A 25865-nucleotide genomic window follows, 5' to 3' on the forward strand; every position below is an offset into this window, starting at 1 on the left:
AGAATATCTCTAGAATATCGTGAATATCTCTTCACATCGCAGAACTTTAACATGATTTGCCACATTTTGGTCATTGCCATTCTTTGTTTAGGAACATCCCATGATAGGACTCTTAGGCAGGGTTGTAAAAGTTACATAAGAAGATGGAAGAGAGCTGGCCTAGAGACTTCTAGCTATTGGGTCACACATAATCAGCTTTTCACATTGAGGAGTATTAAAATTATCCTAGCATTCAGAAAATGAGGCTCAGTGGGGAAAGGGGAAGGAGGAAGTAGCCTTCTCTCCCAGAAAATGTTAGCGGTCTCCTATCAGCTGTAGTTTATGTTTCTTGCCATACCACAGCCAAACATATGTCCATACCCACTGGTCCACTCCACACCTTTCTCAAAAGTGGTCCTAGTGACATCTGAGGAGGCGAGGGAGAATGAAAGTTCTAATTAAGAGAAATAATTGTACTTTTAAAATATCTTAAAAATCTATTTGCTGAAAGAGAGAAAAGTAATTCCTTTAAACTTTTATGTATTCCCTCCAGCTGCCAGCTTCTTTTCACTATAGTTTGCAATGAATTTATGTGTGGATAATCACTGTGTATGTTTGTGGTGCATTGATATGCTCTTCTGTATATTAATAAGGAAAAGACAGGCATGGTTGCTTTCTGGCAACGTGAAGAATATGCAAAGTGCTATTGGGAAGAAGAGTGTCTATGTGTGTAGCATATGAAGTGCCTCGGCATATGATTAACCTCACTGAGTATGTAGTAAATAGTAGATAACTGTGATCAAAAAAGTATTCGTGTGATTTATCAAGCTGAGCAACTGTGTATTTTGCAGTGAAGCAGGAGGTCAATCCTGAAATCTAGGGCAAGTAGAGCAATAGGAAATTGCAGGACTAAGAAGTTAATCATACCCTTGGACTGCTTCCATCTGTTTTTGAAAGACAGAGTCAGTACAGTGCTAGCAAGGATGCTTCACAGCACCAGCTCAGGAATTAATTTTTTCAGTGAATCTTCAAATATCATTTGCAGGAACACGGGCTTATAAAAATGTAATTTAATTTCATGGGGATAAATCATATAGGACAAGAAGTGTGGGTTTTTTAAATGTATGTATCTAAAAAAGAGAGGCAGCAAAAAACCAGGAGGAAAACAGACATTAACAGTATGAAACTTGAAGGATATAAATGGTCTTGTGATTAAATTGTGCGTGTAATAGTCTTTGAAAAATCAGCTTGCAACTGGGAAACTCTTACATTTTTATGACCTTTTGAGGTATATTTTTCAGTAACCTATCTGCCCATCTTGCATCAGCTTGGGGCTTTTACTTAAAGTATTGTTGAACTGCTGCTCTGAACGATGACTCCATGTATCAGGAATAAATGGTTGTTTGTGGCCAATTGGGTTATTAATGAAGAGAAAATATAATTCTGTAATTTCTTTATCAGTTTTGACATTTCTCAGTGTATTTCATTAAACCTTAATATTACACTCCCTTTGGACAATGACATTCCCTTTGGGCACTGAACATGTTATAAAACAAAGAGGATTTTCACTTTCATAATGGCTCCAGTAAATAAATTACTCCTCCCATTGGAAGAGGTAGGGGGCATAATTAGTTGATGATATTGGGCTGTTCTTTGGGATGACCTCAGCAGAGAGCTAAGTGCATAGAGAAGGCATGTATTATGAATTATATGTTGTGCTATTTTTAGTGTTGGCATGAAAGTGAAATTTTATGGAGACATTATTTACCTATTTGTGGCAGCTTGGAGAAAGGCCTGAGGTTTGTACAATACTAATAGCATGAAATCAGGAACCATGCAATTCACCTGGTCATCCCACTTTGACTACCACCAGTTCTTTAATTTTTAAGTGAAATTTCAAACTTGAGTGCCTAAATAAGTACCCTTATTTTCAGAGATGAAGTAACTCTAATAGGAAGTCAGTAGTGCTGAAGTATGAATTCAGATGCCTAACTTCAGTCACACAAGTTTGAAAAATTCAGACTTGGTGTTTGTGACATAATGTCATAATGACAGCACTGGAGACCTGTAGAACAGGTATAGCATGCATAGCAGAAGTTCAAATTTCTCTTCTGTGGACCAGCTCTCCACAGGGCAAATGGAGGGATATGTTCCACCCCCGCCACTCACACACACCAGTCCACACTCTATACTATATTTAGGCAAGAATTAGCCAGTCAAATCAGGTATACAGGTATCATCCAGCTTTTCTGATTACGCACTCGCTCCACTCCATTTCTTTCCTTTTGAGATAGTTCAGAAGCCTGTTCTGAACTTCTGGTTCACCCCTTGGTTTCATTTATTTTTATTTGTTTTGTTTTGTCATTAGGCCATTTGGCTGCTGAACCTTTTTTATTTTACTTTTGAGAACGGCATTTTCTCCATTGTTCTTATTTTTGTTCTGTCTGTCTGCTGCTGCTGTTGCAACAATGGAGGAGAAGGAGAAGCTAGAAACCCTGCATGGCTGTGGGAGAGAAGTACAACTCAGGTGGAGGCCACCTCCATTAGACTGAACTGAATGGACTCCAAGAACTTCTATCCTATGACGGCAGCTTCTTGCTGCCCAAACAGGAGTATGTGCATCAGCCAGCTCTTTACTTTTAGCTGCCATCCTAGACGATTCTTTAGTAATGCTACACAGGAGGAGCTGAACTATGGCCAATTTCTTTGCAGGCAGCAGAGGTGAGTAGGTACAAGGAAAGACACCCCCTGGTCCCCAGGGTTATTGCATGGTTGAATCAGGCCTACTGCATTTCTTTAGGTGATATGGGGGCCCTATTCTGATACACTCCTCTCCCCCAGTGGAATTTCAGCACTGAAGATGCCCCACCTCTCAAAGTCCAGATGCCCTGTGGACTTTTTCTCACAGATGTTTTGCTTTGGAACAGGCTACAGGAAATCCTTCACTCTTCTCCACCCTCTCCTGTCCCATCTTTACTGTAGTTTCTGACTTAGAGAAAGATCATATTGGTTTGCCATTCGGGCAGGGATTGTCTCTCTAGGTGTTTGAACAGCCACCCCCTTATACCTCCAATCCCCATGGGTGCTATCTCTGTACGCATAATAATAATAATTAATAATCTGCCTTGGAAATTGATACACCTTTTCCTGAAGCGTACATGAGGATCACTAATAATAACTGGAATTACCTGGTCAAGTATGTAGTTGATACCTTCTGTGGATATTTAGAACATTTCAGAGAGGGTAAGTCTCTCTCTGAACACACTTCAGATAAGAAACTGATTTTTGCTTGCTGGAAAATCTCATTCCCCAAATCCCTCCAGAAAGGTAGACTCCCCTAGGAATAGCCATATAGCCTCATGCACTGAATCTTCCACCGTCCTCCCTGGAAACAAACAGTTTGCTTACAGACACTCAATACAAAGATGGAAAGAGCACTCATCAGCCGTTAATGCCTCCTACATTTTTAGGGTGGCTAGCAGTAGCCCAGACAAAGTCAGTTATATATGCCTCACATATCCTGGAGCCGCTGTAATTGGATGGTCTTGCTGCAGGCCAACAAGATTGTGTCAGTTATACTCCCCAAGAAGTCACATAAATTATTTACCTTGGGGAAATTCAGATAAAACTTCAAATGATATCTTGAAGGGTTTCAATAACCCAATGTTTGGCTACCAAGATCCATGACTAAGAAAGCATTGATGGGTAAGAGCAGGACTGGCTCTAGGCACCAGCAAAGCAAGCACATGCTTGGGGCAGCACAATTCCAGGGGCGGCATTCCGGCCATCCTTTTTTTTTTTTGCTTGGGCAGTTGCCCTCTCGGAGGTTGTGGTGGCAAATTTTTTGCTTGGGGTGGCAAAAAACCTAGAGCTGGCCCTGGGTAAGAGATTTCTAAGACAAGATAAAGCTCATGGCTAGGCCTTTCTCTGGTTCACACTTCTTGGATGCCCTCGCTGTTGTTGTCAGAGGACAAAGCGGTTTTCCCCTCCCCTCCCTTTTGGACGACCGAGGCAGGAGTCTAAGAATGAATCCTCTTAACCTATTTTGTCCATTCAAAAGTCTCTGGTCAAGATTTGAACATTTAGATCTAAACTTAGGAAATAGTTACTTCCACAAGTCCTTTGATTGCTCCAAACCCTCGTCCAAGATCAATAAGGCTGGGAAAAAAATATTGCTGCAGACAGACTCCAACTCCACCTCTTCCTTGTCTGTTACCCTGCTAGAAGGGAGATTTACTTATCTTTCTGCCAGCATGATGCCATGTTACAGAGAATCATTGAATGCTGGCAATCATATGACAGGGTTATCTCACAGAGTTTTCAGAGTCTCCTCTCTCCATGTGGTTATTTTCTTCATCTCCCGCATTGTAGTACAAGGACTCACTTCCTCCAAGTGTTGCCTCAAAATATGACTATTGGGACAGTGTTCCAGTTCAGGGAATGAAGATACGGTTTGTACCAAGAGGAACTTCCAAAGTAGGAGCCTGGCCCTGCATTCCTTACACACCCAAAACTCTCACTCAAGTCCACAGTAGTTTTGGGAGTGCATGGAATGCGACATCAGGCCATAGGCGAGCTGGTTAAAGAAGGAACACACTGTTGCCAGGCACTTGAAAGGTCAGTTGTGCAGGCATCAGGAGGAAGATATATGTTTATATACTTTGAAGCCAGCATTCATCAATCAGTTTTGCACACAAAACTTCTGGTTTACCTAGTTAGAGGACATCAGTGGGGAGCATTTTTTCATGGAAATGTGGAATATAAATAGAAAAACTGGCAGGGTTTTGGTTTAGTTTGACTGGTGGGGAGGTGGAGTTACATAAAATCAAAGCTTAAATCATTAATTTTCAGTGTTTTGAATTGTGGCTCATAGATTACTTTGAGTAGTGTGCATTAGTAACATTTCTTACTTTATAGTAATTTGAACTCCATATTAAAGTTAAGGGACCTAGATTTTCAGCTGGTATAAGTTGAAGTAGCACCACTGACTACAGTGGAGAGTTTTCACCGGCTGAGAATCTGACTCCAGAAGGTTTGCAACATTTCCAATTTTTAAAAAGAATGTTGCTGAATTTATTCAGAAGATTGTACAAGTGAACATTTAAAGTTAAAGTATTAAATGTGCAGTTTTGTCCTCTGTCATTAATTAAATAATGAGGCATTGTACTCCAGTCCAAACTGTTCTCAGGGTTGCCTAGAACAGAGGTCTTTCCTTTTCTTGTGCAATTGGAATGTTAGTGAGATTCACTAGAGATAGTTACTGAGCATAAAAGGCACTCTGCTTTATTTATAGAGTTGGTTGGAAATTCTCCACGGGAATGATTTACCATCAGAGACTGCAGATTTGATTAAATTGGAATCTTTCGCAGAGACGGTTTAATTTTGACTAAGGTCTGATGGAATCCAGACAGGGATACAATGGAACCCTGCCGCTCAGGCAAATTTTGAATCCTGCCTAATTCCGTACCAGCTCCTCGGTAGCTCACCTAGTGGGTTACTGATGCACCCAGGCTTTCAGTCTCCCAGATCCTTCAGCCACCTGCCTGGTGTGTAATGGGAAGCGAAGACCCCACTAAATGGGGCTTTTTCCTCTATTCTAAACATTAGCTAAAAGCATTAGTAAAATAAAGTTCAGCAATTGAGCAATTTTGTAGGCCCTGCCAGGGTCCTAAGGCACTGATATCAGGGATGACAAATTCATTTTACTTATTTGAAACATTATTGGTGCAAATTTATCACTTGAACAATGTTGTGTTCCCATGCTGCTTGCAGAAGGAGGTCCAGTATACAGAAGAGAGATGCTGCTGAGGTCACCATGTGGGGTTTTTGTAGAAAGGTCACAAATATTGATCTTATAAGTAGAGCTGGTTAGAAATTTTCAACAAAACAATGTTTCATCAGAAAATGCTGATTCGTCAAACCCAAATTGTTTCAGGAAAATATCTTGGGTTTGACAAACGTGTTGAATCAGAGGAAGGATTCTGATGGAAACAGTTTCCTGGGGAGCATGTTGTGTTTCAGATACACCATGCGTCAGTGTTTCCAAAACAGTTTTTTTTTCCTGAATTTCCATTTCCTGAGACATTTTGAAAAATTTGATTTTGGTCCAAATCGAATGAAAAACCAAATTTCAGAATGTTGACATTTCCCATGATCTGGAATTCCCAAGTTTCAGCCAGTTCTCACTGTAAGATACCCATCCCAGAAGAACCACACTAGTGGGTCTCCCAGCTCTCAGGATCACCCCCTCACATTCCTCTACCTCCTGCTGCTGGAGGGAATCTGAACACTGCTCTTTGACTAAAATTACAGAGGAAAAAAGATTTGTCAATTTTGCAAATGCAAAAAAATAGTTCAAGAGATTAGCAAAACCCCAAACTCTTCTGGGATTGCCCATGTCTAATTGAAACAGGGTTGTGATGTGATCTTTAGGTCAACCATAGTTTTTAAATCATTACCTGCATTAGCATTGCATCTGCTGTGAACCATTCTTTAATTTGAACCCAAAAATATTTATATTTGCGAACAGTTTTTAAAATACCTTTTTCTCTATTTTTGAAGTGAATTTAGTATTGGTGACAGTTGTCGGGTTGGCAGTTCTGGAGACTGAAGTCCTGTTTATTCTGTCATGTCTTTTTTTGTGAGGAAAGGGTAAATGCCCAGTTGCTATAGAATTTATTCTGTAGTGTTGTGTGCTTTCTGTGTAGAAGCTATGCATATTTCATATCCCTGCAGCCAGAGGGCAAGTCCTTAACAAGGACTTTAGTCCCCATCGTCTTGTTGTTCCTACTTAAACAGAAGGAAACAAGAATTTAAAAGTGCACTAGTGCCTTAGCATTTGATATGGTTAGCTAAACTGAGCCAAATCCACATTATTTTATTTTAAAGCTAATTTTGTTCTAAGGCCCACACTGAGATTTGAACTCTGATACTCTGTTCTATCTATATGCACACATCTCCACTGTTAAAGAGAGCAACATATCAGAGCAGTAGTCTGCCTGAGCAGAATTTTGGCCTTATGGTAGAAATTCTGGTATCAAACTGCTTTACAGAAGAAGCAAATTTGCCTGTGGGATGTATCCATTTGTGCAGCAGTAATATATTACTGTAGCCTTTAAATACATACAGCAGAATCTCAGAGTTACGAACACATTGGGAATGGAGGTTATTCATAACTCTTCAACGTTCGTAACTCTGAACAAAACATTATGGTTGTTCTTTCGAAAGTTTACAGCTGAACATTGACTTAATATGGCTTTGAAACTTTACTATTCAGAAGAAAAATTCTCCTTTTTCTTTATTTTTTTAGTAGTTTGTGTTTAACACAGTACTGTAATGTATTTGCCTTTTTCCCCCCTGTCTCTGCTGCCCCCTGATGGCTTACTTCCAGGGAGGGACCTGAGCACAGTGCAAGCAGTGTCTTTCCACTTCACTGGGTGAAAAAAGGGAGACCTCAGAGATGCAGCCCAAACTCCCTGTCCACATCAAAGTTGAGCTCTCTGAAGTCATCATGTGCCCCAGTTACAGGCATTCAATTGAGGGAGGAGTTTGGGAAGGGCTGGTTAATTCACAACTGCATGATCCCACTAGCAATCTTCTCAGTGCAGGGCAACAGTCGTGAGGCAGCATTAGCTGTGGTAGAGTATGCAGCTTGTACATGCAACACATGAAGAGAGATGAGGAGGAAAGTAAATTCTGAAAGAGTGAAAGAGAAGATGTAATTCTTTTTACCTGTGAAAATCTGAGCAGGCTTTATTAAGACGACCACCGTTATCCAAACCTGTGCCGTTGCCTCAAATAATATATTTCATTATATTGTCAAACAGTGATAGGCTGCAGTTTGGTTGAGCCAGAGCTTAGCTAATTTTGATATTTAAGACATTTCATAAAATGCACACTCCACACCTGTGCTGGGAAACAATGACCCAAAATAGTGGCACTTTTCTTGTTTAGACATTATACTTGGCTCACATGGCACTTGCAAATCACTAAAATTAACAGCATATGTTTCCAATGCTGTGATGTAAACAGTTTTTGTTTGGTTAGGAGTTGATTGCCTAAGATTTGTCTTGCATCTGGGCCAGAGCTTCTAAAAGGCAATATTTTAATCTTGGGGTTTTTCTTAGTTTAATCATTTACTAAGGTAATATTTTAAAAGATTTTTACTTTAATCTTGCTGCTGTTCTTTTTTTTTTTTAGTGTACTGTCCATTGTTTTTCTTCTCATAAAATCAATTTTCACACCCTGCAAATTTAGTTGCTGCATTTCTATAATATCAGGTCTATACTTAATTACAGTTAGTTCTCCTACTTGTCATTTGGTCTGGAATCATATCATCTAATGTTGGAGAACACAGAATAAATTTGCAAAGTTTTAGTCCCTGAGATCATCCATCAATTTGTAAACTGCAGATGCTGTCTGTCTAACTTCATTTCCCAACCTTAAATAATTGTGATATTGTTTCTTTAACATCCATGACAACAAAAACAAAAATGATCTTAAATAATCCAGAGGCATATGGAATTGTTTTGGATAAGAAAGTAGCAAATTGCTGTGACTCTTTAAACATGGAAGTCTACCACGGAAACCCCAGCAGCCTCTTTGACAGGCTGCTCTAAAACTTTTCATTCGCTTTGAAGTTGTTTGTTATTTATGCCCCTTTGAGGTTTGCAGACTAAGGAAATCATCTATTTTAATACTTTGAAACCTTCTTGTGGCCACCAGTGATGGGAATTCCTGTCCTGTTTCCTGTGCCTCACTGATAGGCCAATGAGAGCCCTTTTAAAACTTTTATAGCTGCTAGTGATCAATGGCATGACATCACCTACTGTTAACAAATGTCTTTCAGACTACTACTCATCTCTCATTTATGGGATTACCTGGTTAGTGAGACTTTCTTTTATGTTCTCTCTCTATAGTGATGTTATTTCATTATATTAATAATTCAAAGTGATCGGTTACATAATTACTATTATAATACAAGAGTAATGACTGAAGTGATATTTTTAATTCAAAATTATTTTAATTACTAGGGGTATATACTGATTTTTAAATTTTGTTCTGCCAAGTCTCTTGCCACTATGCTATCGCTTCTTGGTAATTGCAGCTCTCTCAGCCCAGCTAACAAAGGGAAAATTAAAACAGTGTCTCAGGCAGGCAGGAATAGGAAATATATGTTCCTGTGAGAAAGCTGCTCACCTCCTAATTGCCCTGCAATTGCTAGATTTAAAATCTAATTTATGAGCCTGGACAGAATGGCTACATTAGTCCATTATTTCATGATGATCTTTCATTCCTGATGTCAGGAATGCAGTTCTCAGTATGACGATATTAGCAGCTGCTCTAGGCAGTGTTGCTGTAAGGCGCTCACATTGGAGAGAAGCTTTGAAAAAGTTCAGACCAGGCTCCAAACAATAACATTTTATAGGAGTGAGATGAAACCATAAAATCGAAAACTGATGGCCTGTTACAGATACTTCAATATTCTGACCAAAATGGAAACCAAACACAGAAATGTCTGGAACAAAAAGCAGTTTCACTGTTTGCTGCTGTAATATATCACATGCTTTATAAAGCATGCCAAACACTACAATTCATCAAATAAGCTGTTACATGTGACATCAAAGCACTCTAATAAAGACTGCAGTAGGCTGGTTGATGTACTTGTAGAAATTAATGGGCAGGTAACATAGGTCTTTAGGGTGTCAAACACATGTAGAGAGGGCCAAATTCCATTTTTAATTATGGTGTAAAAATTTAGGACTACATATACCCCACAATCCACTGCGGGTCTCCCCCTGGCATCAGTAGATGCTTTGCACTGTGCTCAAAAGTAGACGGTGGTCTTCATGTAGTAACTAAACTATTAGTCATCTTTTGTGTATTTTGTGTTCAGTACTTGATTACTGTATTCAGTATCATTCAGTGGAAGACTATGCTCATATTTACAACCACTATTATTGCTGTCCTTTGTTTCTCTTCCTTCTCCATCTTCTTTTTTTATTTCTCTCCCTCTTCTCTGTGTACACCTCCTGTCCCATCTCTTCTCTGTGTATCCTTACCTTCAACAACTTCCTGTTCCTCACCCTCCACTCACAGTCTTCATTCCTAACTCCTTCCCCATTCCACTGCTCAAATAAGCAATTGAATAATTAATGCTTACATTTAAAGTGCCATTCAAATCAACAGCCCATTGAGATTCAGGATAAATGGGGAAGTTCACACAGCTCATTGCCTCAGACTGTCTGCAGACTCCGGCCGACAACACTGTATCAGTTTATACTTGCTCATTTTTGAAGGATATTTTTGCAGCTATGAGGACTAGAAAACTTAGTTTCATTTTTTTTAAAAGGTAGATGCTGCAGATTTTGAATATGCCATGTGGGTCTAACAAACACAGCATGTGGGCTTGATGTTTGACACCTGTGAATCAGACAGAAAACCTGAGACCCACTAACACCTCAGGGTCCTTCTTAATCACAGTATAGGACCACAGGAAGTGTTCTCTCCAACCATGAGTAGGTTGTTAATTGTATTCTTTAGGGTTTTTTGACGTTTACTGTATTTCTTGTTATCTGGATCTCTACTACTCTTTGAAAGAGCCAGTACATACATTCTCATAGTTGGGCAATCCACTTCCCTCCATCCTAGCAGCAGCAGTAGATGCAGGCTTCAACACCTTTAATAGCCTCTCTCTGAATCCTGCTGCTAAATTTAAATTCTGTGTGATATGGGGATATACACTACATTGCACTGCACGTCTGATAGCATCCAAGATATTAGCAAAGCAGTAACCAGGAGGATGCTGTTAGAGGTACTGGACCTGTGATAAGAGTTCCAGAAAGTCAGAGAGACCTTTGTGATTGTTAAATTGCATGGGGAAGAGGCCAGCAAATTCTTGTGGATATTGTGAAGGAGAAGCATCTTTGTTAGACTACCCATCCATCAGTCTCAGGGAGAGGCAGGGAAAACAAACTTCCCAAACCCTGAAAAAGGTTAGGCTGAAGAACACAATCAGCAAGATACACATGAGTTCCTAATACTATAAGAAACTTAAAAATATGCATGGCTGTTAAGGAACAGCAAAACATATGAGACACGGGATGACTTACTCAAGGATGACAGGTTTCAGAGTAGCAGCCGTGTTAGTCTGTATTCGCAAAAAGAAAAGGAGTACTTGTGGCACCTTAGAGACTAACAAATTTGTTAGTCTCTAAGGTGCCACAAGTACTCCTTTTCTTTTTACTCAAGGATATGTCTAGTATTGGGGCAATTCGAACCTATAAAGACAACTACATCAAAACACAGCATGGTTTAAGATAAAATGTTTATTAAAATGTCATACAGTTCTAGTGCTATTTTCCTTCTATTGGGTAGCACCTTTCATCCAAACACAGGATTGATAACACGCTGTGTGAGGGTGCAGTCAGGGAGCCACTGTGTCCGGACACATCAGTACCACTCTGGATTAATAAAGTAAATAAAATCATACTCATTACTTTGTAGCTTATTTCTCCCTTCCCACTTGTTCTGTACATGAATAAACAAACCTTCCACACTCTTTTCCATGGACAACATATAAAAAGTGATTCAATTCGCATTTGGACCTTACTTTATTCTTTGAAATATGAAGTGTCATTGTTTCCTATTATAGATTTCATCTATTTATATTTATCACAGTAAATCATTGCTGGTTAGTGTTCTCTGTTATAATGAGGCCAGCTTTAGGCACCATGACTGTGGAAGGTACGGCCAGGGCTATAGTTGAGGGTTACCATGTATTCTGAAATATTACTTCTGGCATCAAAATATTGTGATGTTGTGTCACAATGCGCTGGATTCCAGTCCCCTCACTCACTATTACATTACTCCATAGGTACTTCCATTAAAGTTGTGGAGTGTGCTACTAAACCAAAATAAAAGTGTCAGTATCTAGCCCTGTGGAATTTTGATTTGGGGTCTTCCCCAAGTGTCAGGCCCCTGAAATGCTAAAACCAACCCACATGCAAATATTCTTCAACTGCATTTTATGGGCATTTCTTCCTGTATTGGTTCTTGAGTTTCTTGGGTGTGAGATGTAAATGAAAGCTTACATGCAGCTCTTTTTAAAAACATACTATAATTGTTTTGCACATGGCAGAAAAATAGCTTGTGCTTGCTCAAATAGGGAAAATATTTGAAGAACCTTTTAAGGGTTGCAGGCAATTTCAAAATGATTAGCTTTTAACCTCCTCTTCACTGCTACTCTGGGATTTATTAGTTGCTCTCTTTGGCCCTTCCCCAGTCTGTCTAATGCCTTCTGTGGTGATAGACAACTATGTATTTGTCTGAGCATTTATAATTTTTTGCAGCATCTGAAAGAGAGCCCTTTGATTCAGTGGAGGCTAACAGAAAACATAATGGTGTTCTGCATAGGAAATGATGTACACAGACAAGCAGTAGAACTTAGAGCTTCTTTATGCCGAGCAGAGCTACTTACAATAAGCTCCTTCTCAAGAGCTACTGTAAATTTCAAGACAGCATATAGACTAGAGCAGACAAGCTAAGGAAGTCCTTTGGGAGACAACAGAATATGGCTTGAGTTAAAGAGTAACACAAAAGCTGGCAGCAGCAATACTAAGAATCAGTAAAACCTGAAAGAGTTCATCACATATTTAAATTTATTACACCCATTCGAACAGCTATTATAGTAGTTAGTAATTTTATCTGCACAAGTTCATCTGTATTTGGACTTTCAGAGCATAGAGCCATTTGCACAGTCCTGTTGATTTAAAATCCAAAGGCTGAACTGTTGTAGTGTGACACATTACAACACAGTGTTTGGAAGTGATAAGAAATTCATTATTTTAGATTGTCAAACATGGGGTTGGGCTTGTTAATAATACTCAGACACAAGTTGCCAGTGTGCCAAAGCAAAAAGAGTGAGAAGGATGCCTCTGTGGTTGCAGTCCAGTGACTGTACAGTAATGTTGAATACAGATGTTAAAAGAAAGTCACACACAAGCAAAAATTGCCCTTTTCCTGATTAGCATCACATCCATATTGACTATTTTGGGAAGGAAGTTTGATAGGCAAGACAACACCCAGGCAAATTGCCCAGAATGTGGGACAAATTTCTCCTGATAGGACATTTGGAAGGACAGCAAAATACAGTTGATAGCATTCTGAATGATAAATGCAAACCTGACCTCAAATTCTTGCACCTGATTTTTTCCCAGTTGATGCTAGTCATTGAGAGTGAGTCCCTACTGTTAGTACAGCTTGAATGGATCCCTTTATTTGACATTAACACTTATACAACAAAATAAATTATACAGAAATTTTTTAGATGGTGGGAAAGTGATTTTTATTAGCAAGTGAGTATCATAAATCACTTCAGTGCAAAGAACACGAGGCCTACTCTCTTAAAGTGTTTCTTATTTTATTTTTTTTTCAACTTTGTTAAAAACTACAGATTTTTCATATACCTAGTCATACAGTTCCCATTGCTTATATGTAAAAGAAAAACCCCTTTTCCATTTAATCAAGTAGCACAACTGAATAAGGAATATCTATTTTCTTTTATCAGATGCAAGTTATAGCTTCAGGAGGTCCATAAGAACAATACTCCATTCTAATCCTTTTCTTGTATAGCATTTCATTTCCCCAGATGCATTCATTTATATAACTGGACTCACACCTTAAGCAGAAGTATAAAACACAACCATTCAGAACAGCTGAAATGGTGCTTTCCTCACTTTCAAACTCTTGAACTGGATTAGAGATCCCAGCATCGTACCAAGCAGGTCTACACTAGAAGCGCTAAACTCGTGCTGCTGCACTGATGCAGCTGCACCTCTGTAATGCATCTGGTGAAGATGTTCTATGCCAATGGGAGAACACTCTCCCGTCAGCATAATTACTCCACCTCTGTGAGAGGCGGTAGCTATGTCAGCGGGAGAGAGTCTCCTGCCACCATAGCACCAGTGTGGACAACACTTAGGTTGCTGTAACTTGCATTGCTCCAAGGGTGTCTTTTTCACATCCCTGAGCGATGTAAGTTGCATCAACTTAAGCAATAATATAGACCCGCCATAGTCTATAGTACAGTATAGTCTAGTGATGATTCTTCATGCCCAGAATGTACGTGAAGTTCTGATTACAAAGTTTCAGTGTATCCACATGGGCAATAGTCCATCTCTCAGTTTTGTAGTCTTATCTTAACTCTACTACAGTCTCTCTGCCATGAGCAGCTATCTGGATCCTACGACCTTCATTATTTTTCTGGTTCCTGTTGCTGTCTTTTCCAGATTTCATGCCCACTGCTTCCACTTCCTCCTGTCACTGTTCCTCCCACCACGTGCTCTTACTGCTTGTAAATTCCCATGCTGAAATTACAATTGCTCAGCTTGATAGCTAGGGGCTGTCCTAGTCTAGCTCACCCCCTTATTTCACAAAATGCCCTGAGCAAAACATTCTGTCATCATTTGCTGTCATTTACTAGCATCTAGTTCGTATACCATTTGGCCCTTTTTCCTAGTGATTTGATCCTTCAGTTCAGAATTCAGGCTCCCTAAATATCTAGTCTGTATCACTATCTACAGTTTTATACCACATTTATTACCGTGGCACAGTATCTTCCATAGTGGCCAATCGTAACAGGATCTGACCACTACACAGTGTTATTGCTATTCCTTAATCTGCCACAGCCCTGCCTGACTAAACGCTGTTCTTTTTAGCAGTGTTCTCCGATCCTTCCCAGACAATATATCTCCTGCTCTAGGAATCAGTCCAGTTTGTTTGCTCTCTCATCTCTTTTAGAAAATTATAGTTCTCCATTCCCCTAACTGGTGTAAGGCCTTTCTTTCTGTCCAATGGGAACCCTACTGTAGTTGTTCTATTTCTTCCTTGTCTGAGGGGGAAGAGACCTCACTTTCTGGCTATTAGCCTGGAGAGAGAATAGATACCCTGACTCCACTCATGCTTACCTTCTTCTGTGAGCCTTAGTAGTCTGATCTCAGATGGGCAGATGAACTTCTAACACTCAAGGAGATGGGGGGAATTGCATGGAGGATGGCACATGCAGCGCCTCATTCTAGTGGGACTAGAATGTCCTTAAAGGGTACAATCTTGCTGCTCTCATTAGGTAGGAGGTGGAGTTTGAGGAACACATGGAATGTGAAGTCTGAAAGTAGCAAACATCCAGAACTTTTTTTTTTTTTTTTTACTACAGGGACTCCAAGAGCTGTAGAAAAATGCCCAAAGCTTTGATACTATTTGATATGAAAAATACAACTGATCACTACCGCAAAGATTGGACACATTACATCTACAAGTCCTCATGGGTGTGATTGTCTTTTGCCCCTGTGGCGAGATGGACCTAGGTGTCTCACCCACTGCCCAGGAGATATTGGGAGTTGGGAAAATAGGTTACACTCTGGCTTTCACATGCAGTAACATTTTTGAAGCTGTATTGCAAGTTAATTGATTAACTTTCCCGCTCCACTCTCTCTCCCCCTTGCCCCTAGAACATGAAAAAACACAATGGTCATTGTATGCAATCACTTCAGATATACTTTTTTAGTCCAACCCACCTTGCCAGCAGCCAAGGGTGCCAAGCAGCATGAAGCTGAACTGGTTTAAACAAAATGACAGAGTAATATAAAGCTCGAAATTACTTTAAAATTCTATCGCTGTATGATGGGCTACAAAGAAAATTATCTTTTCCATCCTGAGACCTTGTGAGGAGGGCGCACAAGTGATGAGCAACAAGGCTGATCTCAGCCAAGACGTCTCTTCTTGTCTGCTCGCTGGAGAGGGAAAAAAGAGCACTTTGAGTGATGATGCCACTGCAATCTGCTTGGTTTGATAGCACATTAGTCACAATGAAAGAGGATCCTCACATAAAGCACATCAAAGATTTGGAGAGTATATCCTAGCTACGGTTTTAGATCTCTAACTCAAAGGCACCATGCCTTCTTTCCTCCCAGCATGTGAGGTTGGGTTAGAACACTACTGAAGATTCTCAGATATAAGGTTCCTAACTGTGTACAAGAGCAGATTAATGAGGAGGAAAGAGAAAAGACAGTCTGTGGGGAATAGATGAAGGAGAAATAACAAAAGCCATCAAAACCCTCAAGTCATAGGGAGCAGATATGCAGTACTATGTTATTTTTCATTGAGTTTTCTTCACAACTTCTTTCACATGCAACCCATTCTCCTTCGCCCTCAGAAAAATCTCTTTGGAAATGGCTCCCAGATTTATTCTGATAACAAGAGGATAACTGGAGTTGATAGAGTATCTCTATGTGGTTTCCAAGCCTATTGTAAGTCCTTGGCCCATTAATCCAGAGAAGAGCATGTGAAATGTGGTCACTGTCTGTAGTTTTTTCTTTTCATGTTACAGTATTTACAGCTTTTAGGAGACTAGTTATTACCATTGAAAAGACATTTGAAGGCCCATTCTATAAAGAGTTAACTTTCCTGGACCAGGGAATCTTGCTGCTCATATTTAGCTGATGCAAGGTCAATGACAAACACATCAAGGAAGTCAGAGTTGCTTTATTTTTCTTGTGAGCAGGTCAAATAAAACACTGCTGATGCTCCATTTATCTGGTGAGACCAGCAAACACTTGGCAGCTGAGGAAAGCATACATTGGAATCTGGCACCAGGCTCCCAGCACAGCTGTCAGCCTGCTGACTAATCACTTCTTCCCAAGTTAATGCAACTGCAGGTTTTTAGCACCCTTTCATCTCACATACCCAGGCACACACTCTTTCTGATAGAATTATTGATACTAATGATGCCATTATTAAATTTTTTTGTCTTTTTTGGCAAGAAGGTACTTATTTTGGCTGGTTTCTTCAGTATTTTTCTAATTCTTACAGTATCCTTTCAAGGTGGGAGCTGTCACTTCACACGGCTGCTTCTAGTAACAATCAAACCATAAAAGAGGGCCCTAAAAAGATTAGACTGGATTTCCTTGTTTTCTGTGATTTTGAGAGGGTTTTTTAAATATTATTTTCAGTTTATTTTGGTTTGAGGAATTAATATTCTAGCAATTGCAAGCATCATAAATGCCACAAACCTGATTCTGTAAGGAGAGCTGATTTACCATAGGTTTGCATTATTAGATAATACTTGCAGTCTTGTCCGCAAAAAACTATTTAAACAACTCCCAAGGACAGTGTTAAAATATAGGTGGAGTCTCTGAACTCTGTTCTTGGCAGCTGTACTTTATTAGCTGCACTGTGCCAGGGTGGCACTGCTAAGCTAATACAATACTTTTACAGAAGCATTATGTATTGTGACAAGCCAAACAACCTCCAGGACTCTCACTCATTATGACTCCCATTCCAGATCTCATCCATTATATGAATGAAGTACGAAAACATTTCTCCTTTTCTCAAAGATATTAATAGACTCGTGGGAACAGTTCTGCTGAAGAAAGGGAAGTGATAGATCTACTTTGCATCCCAAATAGGAGACCATGGAAGGGCTACCCACTTTGTCTTTAGTAAACCATTTTCTAAGAACCAATAGCGTGTTTGAAAATGAATTACTTACATACCTAAAATCAGGTTTCAGAGTAGCAGCTGTGTTAGTCTGTATTCGCAAAAAGAAAAGGAGTACTTGTGGCACTTAGAGACTAACAAATTTATTAGAGCATCCGATGAAGTGAGCTGTAGCTCACGAAAGCTTATGCTCTAATAAATTGTTAGTCTCTAAGGTGCCACAAGTACTCCTTTTCTTTTTGCGTTATACCTAAATCAGTCATTAATGGTACCACAGGATGTATCAGTAGGTAGATAATTTGCTGATTATGTAACAATGCCTTGCATTTCTGTACTACTTTCTATCTGAAGATATCAAAGTGTTTTATAAACTATAATGAATTAAACCTCATTACCGTAAGACAGGTAAAATATTGTTTGTCCCCATTTTGAAGATGATGAAACAGAGGCATAGAGAAGTCAATTAGCCAGATCAGGATCACTCCGATAGTCCATAGAAGAGCTGAAATTAGAATAGAGGGTTCCTGACTCTCAGTTTGTGCTTTAGCCACAAAGCCATCTTTCATATATTAAAACCTGGAGACAGTTGGTAATCTGCTGATAGGAGCACTGAATAAAGTTTCCATCAGGGATGCTAATAGGCTAGCATTCCAATACTGTTCCTTTGTATTCTACTGCCTTCTGGAACCAGAATTTCAAGAAATTGTGTTACAGCAGTGGAATGGCCCAATCCTGAAGTACAAAGTGATGAGCAATTATTTAAATAGATAGACACTGAAGGGTATTTGAAAGATACATGTGGATGCTAGCAAGAAGGGGGCACTTGCATTGCTGCCTGTCTCTGTGATTCATTGCTAATTATCAGCACTAAGAAATTCCCAACTGCGTGCGTGGGAGACTCTCACTATCTTTAGTGCCAGGCATTAATGATAATGATGCAAATTTTGGCACAAAGCTGTCAATTTGTACTTTGAGGAACTACCGTGCAGAATTTGCTCTCCACAAAGAAGGAGCGAACCATGTGCTGTAATGGCCACTAATTGGTTTAAAGGACTGGGAAGAATACTACTGTACTATAGAAGCATGTAGCTGGGGGGGTGAGGGGAATGACTCTGGAAGCAGGGTTACTTTAAAGTTAGGGGCATATTTTATCACAGAGTCTGAAACATTCTTACATATTCTGGGCCAGATCCTCAGCTGGTACAAATGGATGTAACTTAATTGAAGTCAGTGGAGCTATGTCAATTTACACTAGCGGAGGATCTGACCTTCTATATCAAAGTGTTGTCTTCTTACTGAAACTCTTGTCTGGCATATTTTTCTTGATTTTTAAACTTCTCCAAGGCCAGCAATAGATTTTTTGAACCCTTGGAACATCTGAAATCTCTTTCCTCCCTTCTCCAGGCTATTTGCCACATCTTCGATATTCTCAGACCCAGAGCAATTTCTTTTCCTGGGAACACATTTACTTCTCAAAACTGACCTGATCCCTAGCAGTGTCATTTGTTTACCCCAGGCAACTCTTCTCACTGCTTGTTCCAGTTTTCTTTTTTTCTCCACAGAAAATATATATGGGCCAGAATGTCCCCCCTGACATTGTCTATCTCAACATCCCTCTTTTATTGGAGCAAATTATCACTCTTTTGCTGGCTTAAAGGTTGTGGCAGTGTTGAACATTAAATAAGATTTTGCTCTATCCAATTGTATAGTGAAATTCAAGGCTGATTTCTACCTGCAATGTTTGGCCAAGATCCTAGAAAACATGGTGGCACATCTTGAAGGTAATGATCTGTAAGCTAAATTGAAGTCTGCCCCAGTCAGGGTCATTAATGATGCACAAATCATAATGGATAGAAGTGTCCTATCCTTCTTGATGTTTTAAGATCCAGCAGTGTCCTTTGGCATGTTGGGTCATCAGATCCATTTGAACTAGCTGAAGAACAGGTTGGCTATGACAGTTTTATTATAGTATTATGACAGTATGTAATAAACTGCATATTGGTCATACCCCATTGGTTAGTCTCAGTCTCTTGAGAATTCTACTTGGCACTTTTCATGTATTTATTTCTATTTTTTGTAGAGCATTTTTTGTAGATGGTGCTCATCGTGGTAACATCTAGTGCAGAGGTGGGCAACTACGGCCTGCGGGCCACATCCAGCCTGTGGGACTCTCAGCCTGTGGGACCCTGAGCTCCTGGCCTGGGAGGCTAGCCCCCAGCCCCTCCCCTACTGTTCCCTCTCCCCCACAGCTTCAGCTCACTCTGCCGCAAGCACAATGCTCTGGGCAGCGGGGCTGCGAGCTCCTGCTGGGCAGCGCAGCTGCAGAGCCCGGCCTGACCCAGTGCTCTGTGTGGTGCGGTGGCATGGCTGGCTCCAGCCAGGCAGCACAGCTGCCTCTCCTGGTGCTCTGGGTGGCATGGCTGTAGCACCACCAGCCACCAGTGCTCCAGGCAGCGTGGTAAGGGGGCAGGGAGTGGGGGAGTTGGATAGAGGGCAGGGGAGTTCTGGGTGGTGGTCAGGGAGTGAGGGTGTGGATAGGAGTCGGGGCGGTCATAGGGCAGGGAACAGGGGGGTTGAATGGGGCAGAGGTCCTAGGTGGGGGCAGTCGGGGGGGGTTGGATGGAGCGGGGGGAGGCAGGCTGGGACAGGGGTTCCGGGAGTGGTCAGGGGACAGGGAGCGGGGGCGGTGGATGGGGCAGAAGTCCCGGGAGGGGGGGCTGTCAGGGGGCGAGACGCAGGGGGGTTGGATAGGCCGTGGTGGCTGGGGCACACCTGGCTGTTTGGGGAGATACAGCCTTTGCTAACCGGCCCTCCATACAATTTCGGAAACCGGATGTGGACCTCAGGCCAAAAACTTTGCCCGCCCCGATCTAGTGGCAGGAAACACTGTGGAGTTTCCCATGGGTCTGCCTCTAGCTGTGATACTTTTCATGCTGCTTTGTATGTGGGCCTTTAGAGTCAGATTTAGAACAAGAATAATTTAGATTATCACTGCTATGCAGATGACACCAGTTATACTTTTTCAATTTCCAGACATGGAAATTAATATACTATACAGTGTGAAAGGGACTGACTTACTGAGCAAAACAGCAAGTTGCAAGCAAAAATCTGGATAAGATTAAACCTTAGCAAAATAAAATTATACAGCTCTGTTGAGGTTGAAAGCATGAAGAGTGGACATTTTGTTAGCCTTCCCAGTCTTTGATGGGAAGATGTTTCAGAAGGTCAGTCTGTCACATAGCCTTGACATGGTCCTTGATCAGGGTCTAACACTGAAGTTCAGGAGCCTGATTCTCCATTCTCTTGCAATCTTGGTTATCACTTGTAGCTCTTCAAAGTGGGGATAAAATGCTACCAAAATGCAAGGCACTGGTGAAACAGGCTCTAGAGGGTCAGTAGTAGTCAGAGCTGCTCTATTTCCTTTGAATCAATTTAATAATATTGCCAGAGTGCACCTCTTTCTCTGGCACCCTGACCTGATATCCATAATGCATGTCTTTGTAACCCTGAGGCTGGATTCCTGCAATGCATTCGATGTTCTTCTGTCTAAGAGTCACGTATGGCTGATGCAGGAATACAGCAGCATGACTATTATTAAGAGTCAGTCTGTCTGGCTGTCTGAACTGCCTATGCATTGGTGTGAACTAGGGTTAAGATTTTGTTTTTACATTTAAGACTGCATCTATGTTATGAGGTAGGGGTGAGATTCCTAGCTCACGTAGACACACGCTAGCTCTCATCTGAGCTAGTGTGCTAAAAATAGTGGTATAACCACAGTAGCACGGGCAGCAGCAGCACCATGCTAGCTGCCTTGAATACAAACTTGCCTCAACCCTTGGGTATGTACGTCGGGCTATTAGCCACAGCTTGTGCTACCACAGCTACGCTGCTATATATAGCGTGCTAGCTCAGATGAGAGCTAGTGTGAGTATGTCTGCTCGACCTGGTAATCCCACCTCTAGCTCATAGTGTAGATATAGCCTAAGTACCTTATTGAGCTTTTGGCACCCTCTGTAGAGTAATGTCTTGCTTTCTTAGGCCAATCAGAGTGGGTATTCTCATCGCAGGGCTTTGTACGGCTAGTCACTACTCATATTTTTGCTTAAATAAAATGCTTAAAATAAAAATACCATTTCCAACATGCAATAATTGACTCTAAGACATAAGTCCCTATACTTCTGTGTGTGTTGTTTGCCACAAGGGTTAAAATGCATGTCTATGTTTTATTTTGACTGTATGGTCTAGCATGCTTAAAACAAGAGAAGTTCAAAATAGCATTTCATTGAACCATATCCATGGTTGTTGGTTTTTAAAAACAACATTGCAAGAATTGTATACTGAACCATCAAAGTCCAATGAACACTTTCAAAACATGGTGCATTCACAGTCCTGGAGATAGTAGGGGGATAGAAGATTATCTCAATATCAATTGAAATAGAAAAACATTTGTGTTAATTTTTTAGCATATTGGCTACCATTGGAGCTGTAAATATAAATTTCCAGATGTTTGTGAAGAGTTCAAGAGTTATATTTTATACGTATGGCTGTAATAATGATTTCTATTCAACAGCCCAGAAAAAACATTTCATGTCATAACAAGAAAGAAATATTGCTGCTTTTTATCCCTCATCCCCTTTCTAGGAATTCTGAATACTTTAATCAATGCCAAACAAAAATGATGGGCTAGAAATTAAAACCACAACCCCCGGAGGCAGGACATAAATGAGCAGATGTTCTGTGATGTTGAAGAAGCTTGTCAGACAATGATTTTCTGAGAAGGACTAAGAATCTATTAACGTAGGACACTCTCAGAACACTGGCTTCCTTAACCACTCTGTCAGGAAAAAGCATTTGTCTTTTCACATTTCCTGAAAGAACTGTCACATTGTGAGTTACTTTGTCTCACCATTTCTTAGCAAGGCTAGTAACTAGAATCTATTACTGTAAGGAATAAAGTGAGAACGCCCATCTCTGATTTACTGGACCTATCACATGTGCACATTACTGATTGGTCCCCAAGTAGTGAACAAACTTCAGGAGTCCTTTTCCAGTCAGGCTTATTATTTCAAGTATTTATGTGTCTCTGACCACTGCTCTACAAATGGGTGTGCTGAAAATTTTGTGTTTCCCAAATTTAAGCAATTAAACAAGGAGATATTACAATTAATAGTAAAAGCAACAACTGTGAGGTTTTTAAAGGCACTCACTGTGTCTGGGTACATGTCTGGACATGATAATAAACATCTTAGCACAGAAAAGGAATTGTATACTCTCCTTTACTGGTCTCTGCTGCACTAGACTATCTCTGTTAGCGTACAATTTCTGCCTCTGAAAGGGGATCCCTGATTGGAATTCTTTGGCGAATGTAAATAAATTCCAGCTGCTCTTGCTTCAGTCACTACATTTTATTTATTGTTTTACTCAAAACACACAAGATCAGATTTCCTAAGTCTGTTTCCTTTCTGCCCCCCAGGCAGTACCAAATGGGCTAGATATTGAGATGAGAATTCTCCCAGTGCAGGGAGCTCTCAGTTATCATAAGCCAATGGAATCAGCTCCTATGCCCAGTCCTGGGTAGGGACATGCCAAGAGGCAGGAAGGCAGTGCTTAATTTGTGCCAGGGCCGAGCAGTTTCACATCCCCAGCACCTCTGGGCTTGCCACATCAGTTATGAAGTAAAATAATTTCTTGAGCGCCGGCATCTAATTGCTTGAGCCCCAGCACCTTTTCATTACAAATTAAGCACTGTAGGAAGGGGACCTATTGGGGTGGGAGGGAACGTGGGTACAGTGCTGCTATGACAGTTCATATCAGGCAGATGGTCCTTTGTGACTTTAAAAGATGGCTAAGTGAGAGCAGCTTAAGTGAGAGCAGTGGGGCTGGGGCCAGGAGCTCCACAGAGCAGAGAATCAGGGAGCTATAACTGGCTTTCTGGACTGCCTTTCCTCTTTCCTACACTGAGTGGATCTCAATTTAGGAAAGAACCTTACCATAATTTCTGTCTCAAAGACTTGGCTCAGGTATCAAATCCTTTCTTTCTGGGTGGAATTAGTGGATGAAAAGAAAGCACTAGATATAGTATATTGAACTGTAATTAATTATTTGAGCACAAATATCTCTCAAAATTAATTCATATTAGCTTGGATAAGGAGACTGTGATAAGACCAGATATGGATTGAAGGATGTAAGCAAGGGTAATGATAAACAGTGGTATTCTGAGCTGGGAGAATATGATACTGGGGTACCAGGGTGTTTTGCTTGGCTCATTTAACATCCGTATAATGGTTGAAGAGGAAGTGAGCAGCCATTTAATCAGTTTGCATTGATACTAAATTAGGAGTTGCTGCAGACACCATGAGGCAGAGAAATAAATCAAAGGGCATCTGAACAAAGGTTAGGTAAATAACAAAATGCGATTCAGTTTGAAAAAATGCAAGCTAATATCTGGGAGGGAAACCGTCCAAAATGCACCTATCGGTGAGAGAATCCTGAAAGCAGTCATTCTGAAAGTGGTTATAAGGGTATTAATGGGCAAAAACGACATGAGTTTCAAATATGATATTAAGGACAAAAGTCAGTGTAATTTAGTCTACATATGCAGGAGGAGGCACCAAGAAACAGCAAGGAAATGGTCCCTCTTTATGTGGCTGTGGTGAGAACACACCTGCAATACTGTGTTCAGTTTGGGGTCTTCCCATTATCAGAAAAATAACAGACAAATTGGAAAGAGTTCAGAAAGAGCCGTAAAAATGATCCCGCACCTGGAGCAGTATTGACTTATGAGGAAAGATCAGAGAAGCTATATATGATAACTTGTATGAGAGATGGCTGCAAGGGGAACAGATAACAGTCTGCAAATATTTGAAGGGTGTCAATACTAAGGGGGAGGAGAATGGTTTAAGGTGATCATTATGAGTAATGAGTTTAAATAATAAACAGCAACAATAAGTTAGGAGATACAAATTTAGACGACTAGCAGGAAAATCTTATAGCAGTGAGATCTGTTAGGCTGCAGAGTAGTTTCCATGGGATGAGGTGAAGCTCCATTCATATGAGTCACGTAAAACCAGCTGGACAAATCACTAGAAAATGTACTGTACTGCAGGGAAGCTTCCATGCCTAGGGAATGGGTGGCTGACTTAATAGGTCATTTCTCATATCAGATGTTTATGGCTGTCTGATACTTTAATACGTTTGGTCCATTAGTTACCTGTGAAAATAATATATTTTCCTGTTGTCTGTGTGTCCATAATTAGTGACCCAATCCTGCAAAAACTTACGGACGTTCTTAACTTTTAAGAATGTAAGTCATCCCTATTGACCTGCTCACATATTTAAGCATACACTTAAGTTTTGCGGGGATCACAGCCTTAGATCTAGCAGAGTTCTATGTAAATACAGCTGTGCATATAGCTAAACTAACTCATCTCTATTTAACTAATACAAGGATACGAATACAAAAGAGTGGTGTCAGCAGAAAGCCCCAAGAGACGTTACTCTATGGGGTTTTTTTTTAGTTGACTGGTGACAAGTATATGGATGTACATGCCAGTTAATAACTGTTAATCTTTTCCATCTTGCTGCTTTCCCCTCTAAGATAATGAGTATTCAGTAGACATGTGCGAGACTATTTTCTTATATTCATTTTTTTTCTAAAATGTGCTATTTTGAACGGTCTGATTTGAGATGTACTCTTAAAACTTCTGTTAAATATTGAAAAGGGCAACTGGAAATGAAAATATGATCCTTTTCTAATAGACGGAAGAGATGATAATGGTGTATTAGTATGGAACTAACATTCAGTTTGGGTATTTTCCCATTAAAGAAAATTATTTTTCAACCCATTCTGACCACTATTTTTAAAAACAGCAAGCCCAAGTTGCAATATTCAGACCGCTGTGAGCTAGGCCCCCTAAAAATAGCAGAAAGTGCAATGGTTTTTTTGTTTGTTTGTTTTATGTGTTTATTTGTTTTTCTTTCCTCCTTGGTGGGTTGTGCGTCGGGCTGGCAGCACCGTCGTGCCGCAGCCCAGTAGCAGAACCTCGGGAGTCTCCAGCAAGAGGTCAAGTAGCAGCAGCTCCAGTGAATCCGAGAAGCAGTTCAGAATCTGACTCAGAGAGTGAAAGCAGTTCGAGTGAGAGTGACGGCAGCAAGCCCTTCTCATTACTCCAGCCCAGAGGTAAGGGACTCCTGTGCTTTTATGATTCAGGGTGCAGCTGAGATATTTCCACCCACTCGGGCCCTTAGCTAGCCAAGATAACATAGAGAGGCTGTGGGGAATCCAAAAAACAGGAATGGGAGAGGCCCAGGGATCCCCTGCCCCTTGTATCCTCAACAAAAGCAAACACAACTAAGATATGCCAACTAGGGAAATGTGATCTAGATTAATTACT

General features: G+C 40.5%; 1 protein-coding gene across 1 annotated transcript in view; it reads left to right on the forward strand.

Annotated features, from left to right (window-relative positions):
* The window catches only part of AFF3 (AF4/FMR2 family member 3), a 446656-nt gene that overhangs the window by 357037 nt on the left and 63754 nt on the right, over window positions 1-25865 (forward strand). The window contains 3 exon segments of the mRNA XM_038411042.2: window positions 25484-25561; window positions 25563-25626; window positions 25628-25651. Of these exon segments, the coding sequence (XP_038266970.1) occupies window positions 25484-25561; window positions 25563-25626; window positions 25628-25651 (166 nt within the window).

This window comes from Dermochelys coriacea, chromosome 1, assembly GCF_009764565.3.
Source record: "Dermochelys coriacea isolate rDerCor1 chromosome 1, rDerCor1.pri.v4, whole genome shotgun sequence".
In the NCBI taxonomy this organism is placed as follows: Eukaryota; Metazoa; Chordata; order Testudines; family Dermochelyidae; genus Dermochelys; species Dermochelys coriacea.